The sequence below is a fragment of the Choloepus didactylus genome, chromosome 1 (genome assembly GCF_015220235.1).
Source record: "Choloepus didactylus isolate mChoDid1 chromosome 1, mChoDid1.pri, whole genome shotgun sequence".
NCBI lineage: Eukaryota > Metazoa > Chordata > Mammalia > Pilosa > Megalonychidae > Choloepus > Choloepus didactylus.
This window is the reverse complement of record NC_051307.1, coordinates 40,846,826-40,854,198: the sequence shown is the minus strand read 5'-3', so window position 1 is coordinate 40,854,198 and position 7,373 is coordinate 40,846,826. Positions and strand designations below refer to the sequence as shown.

Below are 7,373 nucleotides of genomic sequence, written 5' to 3'. Positions count from 1 at the left end.
TCAGCCATCTCTAAACCACCACTGGGGTGGGAGGGAGGGGGTGTTTTGTGAGCACTGCCACCAGGATCTGTTTGTGAGCTGGGTGGTCACCTCAGTTAGTATGTACTATTCTAGATGTGGAGTCTCCTGGCCTGGCCTGGATCTGACGACTCCTCTTTCCTTTATCTTCTCTCTAACTTTTAGTTGTGTCAAAGTTGGGGAGGGCAGAGGTCAGGAGAATGGCTTTGTGGTCAGCAGAATAGAGCAATTCTATTTTAAAAGTAGGAAACAATTACAAACAAACTTCAGCTTTCTTTCATGAAATAATTACAAGTCTAAGGCCAAGCTCGCTATAAATTTTATCTCACACCCACAGTATATGATCTATAGACATAAGACATGAAATTACATATGCACTTACACATAAATGTCTCTTCATTAACTTAATTGAAGCCAGACATCACTATACAGCAGGAATTTTTGCTTGCCTATGACTGCACATGAAATCAGTGAAAGTATCCCTAGAGTGCCTGGAAAGCTGCCACTAGTTGTTGAAACCAAACTCAGTGCCCTTGTCAATCTTATATTTGTTATCAGAATCTATTTGGGCAGTGATCTTTGGATCCTTTAACATGAAATTGATTTTAACCACATAAATCTGTAGTTCTTGGCTTCCCCTGAAGATGTCTGTTCATTCTGAGCACAGATGACAGATAGATTTAGAGTGATCACTGCCAATCACAAGAGCATCTTTGCTTTTGGAGCCACTTTAGTTCCTTTGTGAGTTAGGAGTGGGGGTAAGGAGAGGTCCCGGTGGCTTATTTATAACTAAAAATATTCCTTATTTTTGGACAGATTTTAGCAAGTTTCATCAATTTGAATTTCTCTTTTATCAACTCTCTTTCTTTAGTCTATTTTATTTTTGTTGTTCACATTTTGTAAATTCATTGATCTGTCCCCAAGTTTACTGACTCGTCTTCTGTCATCTGTGCTCTGTTATTGAACTCATCCAGCAATTGTCAAATTTCTGTTGTATTTTTTAGATCGATAATTCACATTTCTTTTCTGTAACTTCTATTTCTTTGGTGTGCTTTTCTATTTTTTTTCCATCTGTTTCGAGGGAATTTGCAATTACTTGAAGAAGTTTTGTGGTAACTGCTTTAAAGTCTTTGTCAGTTAGTTCCAACATCTGATTGATCTCAGCGTTGGTGTCAGTTGATTGCTTTTATCAGTCAAATTGTGATCTTATGAGTTTTTGGTATGACTACTGGTTTTCAGTTGCATCCTGGACATTTTGGATATTATGCTAGTAGACTCTTGATTCTATTCACATCTATTTCAGTAAGCAGTCATTCTATTTAGGTTTAATACTTATAATCTTGCTTTTTTTGTGGGCTGCTTTCCAATGACATTTTAGGTTTCTGGGTCCTTGCGATGCTATTATGGTCTGCTTCATTCTTCTTGTTCTACATGAACTCCTCCTAGATCCCTCCTGGTGATGCCTCTGGAGGCAAAAGTGTTTCCTTTTGCCACCTGGTGTTGTTAGATGAGATGTAGGGTATCAAGACACATAAGTTGGAGAATGTTTTCTCTGGTCTGTTCTCTGGCTACCCAGAGTTTCAATGGGCTTCCCACTATCTCTACTGCTTCAAAGAAAGGGAAGTGTCTACCTGGGCTGCCTTCTGCCACTGGGTGGATGACCAAGAGCAGTGGGGTCTGCACGGAGGGCTGCTACTAGGTGGAGGGCTGGGAGAAACTGGGACTGCTGGCCTGGAGCTATAGGGCATGGGGTGGGACAGCCAGCTTGGGATATGCTGTTGGTGCCACTTCAGAAAGGTCAGGCTGCCATTGCCACTGGGTATGGGTCATCCTGCTACGTACCTGCTGGTGTTTCCCTTTTGTGGACAAGTGGTGAGAGATTTGGACATTTGGACAAAATACACTTTTTTTTTTTCTTATGTACTTTTGAGTTTCTGGGTTGCAGATCTCTATGGCACCTTTCTGTAGGATATATGAGAGCTGAAAAGAAAACCCAGGGAATTCACTACTATGTCTTCCTTTAGGTCCTGTGGGCACATTTTTCTTTGCATTTTTCAGAGTCCTTTTATGATTGTTGGTTGAATTATTTCCAGGGTATTTAGTTGTATTTAGAGAGGAGGAGAATGGAAAATTGAGTCTACACCATCTTGTCCTTAAATATATTTTTGATTAGATTTGGTACTCAGGGATATTTTGGTGGCCTACAAATGATAGACCGTCAGAGGATTTGAGGCTGCAGTATTTTTTTCTATCCACCAATGCTATATTTAGATCTCTGCTTGGTTTTCACCCATTGAGAGAACTGCTTGATGGCATGGACCTGGCAATAAAAGAGTAAAAGCAATGGAAACCAATGAGGCCACACCATGAGAAAATCTAGCACAGTTACTTAGCATGCTCTTCCATCAGTAAGAATAGTACTGAAAAATTAAACCTACCATGGCCTTAAAGCCAAAGCCGGAGTGTAAGCTCCGTATTTTACACCTTTCAGCTACTGTTAATTAATGGTACTTTAAGTGCTTCCATTGTTGGCTCCATCCTAATACTAAAGACATTTCAGTTTTAAAACAACTGCTGCAGCAACCACAATAAACCTAAATAAATAAAATTTTATACCTTAGAGCAGAGGCCTGCAAGCTACAGCCCGCAGATGAGCCAAATCTGGCTATCTCCATTCCTTAAGTATTGTCTAGCTCTGCTTTTACTCTATTACAGCAGAATCGAGTAGTTGGCAAAGTGACTACATGGCTCACAAAGCAAAAATATCTATTACCTGGATCTTTACAGAAAAAAAGTTTGCTGATGCTTGTCTTAAAGGCAAGCAATCTTCATTAGTCCCTTCACTTAATCATTCATTAATTCAATAATCAAGTATTGATTTTACAACAAATCCACTTAATAAATCATGTGGCAGCCACCTATTTTCACAAATAACAAAAGTTGTCTATCATTGCCTTAAGTGTAATCATCTGCACTAATAAAAATTTAATTTTCAAATGTGTAGCACTGTTCTGGAAGGCATACTTCAACAAGACAAAATAAGGTAATTACAGAAACAATTTGCTTACTGAATTAAATAAGATTAAGTAGGAGTCATTATTTTGGTTTCAGCTGAACAGGTTGTTGTAAAGAATGAATTGTACAATGCACATGAAAATATTATTGGTGCCTTAAATTTAACAGTATTTAACAATTAAATGGAATCCAATCACCTTTATCAACATTTATTGAGCAATTTATTCATGTATTGAGTATTTATTGCAAGACAATATTAGGTGGCTTGAGAGGAACAAATGCCTGGTAAATGTTGGAGAAAGGGGAGAGGGTGTGATTTAGTCTATTCATTTAAAGGAGATAGACTGACAAGAGGAATGATTATTTAGGGAGAAAGTAAAGGAAGAAAAACTAGGAAAAGATGGGCTACACAAAGAATAGTGAAGAGAGAGTTCTTGAGTTTTGTAAATTATTGATGACAAAAAGTTTTGTGTAACTACATACTGTGGCTCAGTGCTAGAGATAGTATGCGGCTAACCTTGGAAGGTCATTTTAACTGTCTCTATTGCAGTCAGGTTACTTCATTCTTCATAGTGACCTGGTTTAAGTGTCTCAGGAAAGTAGCCATGGAGTTTCCCCATCTACTTGGGACCTATGTGCTTGGAAAGCAAACACTTTCTTTAACAATTTTTTGTTTGTTTTGTGTTTCAAGAAAGAAAACCAAAGACATTTTACTGATACCTCTAAGCTCTAACCATCCTAAATGAAAAGTATATTGTGTTCCATAGGGTTGAAATCTGAGCCATCAAGGCTTTACACCAAATAAGTTCTAAATTGTCACATGGTATAAGATAACCTCTAGCCCCTATATAATAGGAACCTGACGAAAATACCTCAATTAACTTTTAACCTTAATATGTATTCTGCTGAAAACCTAGATTTTTAAAGCAAATATTTTCAAAGAGGTATTGAGCATTGCAGGTTCCTGGGATTTCTGGGCTCTATGAGGTATTGACTGACCCAACATAAGAAATAGTCAAATAAGCATATTGTATTTATTCACCTACATACACCTCTTTTAAAAATGTACGGGAAATATTTGATAATTGGTGAAATGATAAGAGAGTAGTTTTTATTTTTTGTTTTTTTAATCATGTAAAAGCTCCTGATCTAACAGAAATCTAATAGAATCTAGAGACAAAATCATTTTTTGTAGTGTAGGAACTATAAAAGAAACAGCAATGAAAAGGATAAAAATTTGATGCATACAATTTTCTAAAATAATTGTGACATTATTCTTATTTTAATAAAGAAGAATGTAAGTAAACAGGAATACTGACTATCTTTGCTGAATTGGAGTAAAAGTTCCAATTTTAGTAATTTTGAGAATTTTGAACAATGTATCAAATGTCTTTTGATATCTAAATGTAGAGGGACTCCATAGCGGATAAATGTTCAGAAGTCCTTTGTTTTTAGAAATTTATAAACATTTTCAAGCATTAAGAAAGTACAGAGAATAATAGAACAAATATCTGTCACTCACCAACTTGTTTTGTTGACTCAATAGCTTTCCATATTTGCTTCAGATTGTTTCCCCCACTAAAATCCTTACAGAGTGAAAATTCTCTGTGTATCGTTCCCCAACTTTATTTTCCTTTTTCTCCACTCGCACTTTTCTGATAACCATTATTCTGAGTCATTACTATGAATGTTATTATACTATTACTATATGTATGTTTTACATATCACATTCTTATGAATGTTATTCTACTCTTACTATATGTATACATTACAAAACTGATCTGCTTTATAAAATATACATAATCTGTTTTGCATGTTTTAATACCTTATATAAATGACTTAATATAGCACATATGCATCTGCCAATGACTTTTTTTTGAATTTTTGAAATTTGGTACATGTGGCTCTAGTTCATGCAATTTAACTGCTCCATACTATTCCATAGCGTGTACATTTGCATATTAGTCTCTTCTTACTCCTGTAAGTAGAAATTTAGGTTGTTTCAAGTTTTCCCTTAGTATAAATCATCCTGCAAAAAAGTCATCTTGTCCACAATCCTTGTATATATCTGCATTAATTTTTACACAGTTCATACTTAGAAGAGGATAAACTGAGTTGTAAGGGCTGCACATATTCAAATGTTATTAAATATCATCAGATTACTTTCAAGAGTTTTATAATTGATAGTAATAATTTATATTTTCAAAATTTCAGTTTCTCCACATTCTGTTTTCAACTGGAAATTTGTTGCACTTTAATTTTTGCTAATATGGTGGGTGTAAAATGGTACTTCATTTTAATTTGCAATTCCATGATACCTAAGGTGTTAGACATCTTTTCATGTTTGTTGACTTCCATTGCTGTTTTCGACATATCTGCTGTCACTATAGTCATCTTTTCTTTGTAGGTTATAAGAGTACTATCTTTTTCTCTCTCTCTCTGGTTGCTTTTAAGATTTATTCTTTTGTTTTATTGCCCTAGAGTTTCACTGCCATGTGTTTAGGTGTGGAATTAATTTTGCCTATACTTCTTATGATATAGTCTACTTTATAAATCTGAGGATTCATATCTTTCATCAATTTTGCAAAAATTAACCATTTTGTTTAGATGCTGTTTCTCTCTCATTTTATTTTATTCCTCTGAAATGTCCATTGTATGTAATTTGGAAATTTTTGTCTTTTTGGACTCTCAACCTTATCTTTATGTTTTCCATCTCTTCATCTCTCTGCATAATATTTAACTTCCTCAGATTTATCTTCCAGGTTACTAACTGGGTTTTTTTGTTTGTTTTTTTTTCAGCAGTGCCCAATCTTCTGATTAAGCTGTGGGGTATTTTTTTTTTTTTCAGTTTTTAATTTTAAAAAATTGTCTCCAGGCTGTGGCCGTGGCGGCTGGTGCTGGGTGATGCTAGGCGGCTCCCTGGGCTCCAGGCTGTTGCGAAGTGTGGGTGGCATTTGCGGGCAGTTCGGGGCACGGTGTGTCTGCGAAGGTGGCGCAGCTATGGTGGCAGGGGAGAGCATGACCCAGCGGATGGTCTGGGTAGACTTGGAGATGACAGGATTGGACATTGAGAAGGATCAGATTATTGAAATGGCCTGTCTGATTACTGACTCTGATCTCAACATTTTGGCGGAGGGTCCTAACCTGATTATAAAACAGCCAGATGAGTTGCTGGACAGCATGTCAGATTGGTGTAAGGAGCATCATGGGAAGTCTGGTCTTACCAAGGCAGTGAAGGAGAGTACAATTACATTGCAGCAGGCAGAGTATGAATTTCTGTCCTTTGTACGACAGCAGACTCCTCCGGGGCTCTGTCCACTTGTAGGAAATTCAGTTCATGCAGATAAGAAGTTTCTTGACAAATACATGCCTCAGTTCATGAAACATCTTCATTATAGAATAATTGATGTGAGCACTGTTAAAGAGCTGTGCAGACTCTGGTATCCAGAAGAATATGAATTTGCACCAAAGAAGGCTGCTTCTCACAGGGCACTTGATGACATTAGTGAAAGCATCAAAGAACTTCAGTTTTACCTAAATAACATCTTTAAGAAAAAAACAGATGAAAAGAAGAGGAAAATTATAGAAAACGGGGAAAATGAGAAGACTGTGAGTTGATGCCAGTTCTCATGCTGCCACCACATAGTTCTCTGGAAGCAACTTCTGGTGGTTTTTTTTCTTTGTTCACCCCAATTGCTTGGCAGAGCACCTTCTTTCAGTTAACTTGCATCTCCAGACTACTCAAGCAGACAGTACCTGAAATACTATTTTTCTCTGTAAATGCTGTTTCCATTTATGACACAGCAGTTCCTTTGTAAGTACCAGGTCATGTCCATCCCTTGGTACATATCTGCATTTGCTTTTAGACCATTTTTTTGTTTGTTTGTTTAAAATAATAATAATAATAATAAAGCTAGTTCTATTGAAATGCAAAAAAAAAAAATTGTCTCCATTGTTTTTTTTTCATTTTCCTACATTCTTTCTAGTACATTCTCAAACCTGCATCTCCTCTTATAAGTCTTGGTGTGATTTAAAAAAAAAAAATTCCATGTAATCAATTTATTTCTTCATTGATACATTCATTTAATAATTATTTATTCATTATCTACTACATGCCAGGCACTGTTTATTGTTATAGGATAAATCACTGATCAAAACAGACAAAGCCACCACACTCATGGAGCTTATATTCTAGTTGGGAAAAAGACAATGAATCTCTCATTAATTTCATATATCTCATGAATCACATTAGTAATTTAAACTCTTCAATTATCCAAAATTATTGGGTAATTAATTCCAAGTTTTTACATGGTGGACTGTTTCCTGGGGCCAGAACAGTT

General features: G+C 36.1%; 1 protein-coding gene across 1 annotated transcript; it reads left to right on the top strand.

Annotated features, from left to right (window-relative positions):
• The first annotated feature begins 5,937 nt into the window (after positions 1–5,937).
• LOC119529138 (oligoribonuclease, mitochondrial-like) lies at positions 5,938–6,961 on the top strand. Its single transcript, XM_037829262.1, has one exon. It carries the CDS (start codon positions 5,938–5,940, stop codon positions 6,649–6,651), a length of 714 nt encoding a protein of 237 aa, XP_037685190.1. The 3' UTR covers positions 6,652–6,961.
• The last annotated feature ends 412 nt before the right edge of the window (positions 6,962–7,373 follow it).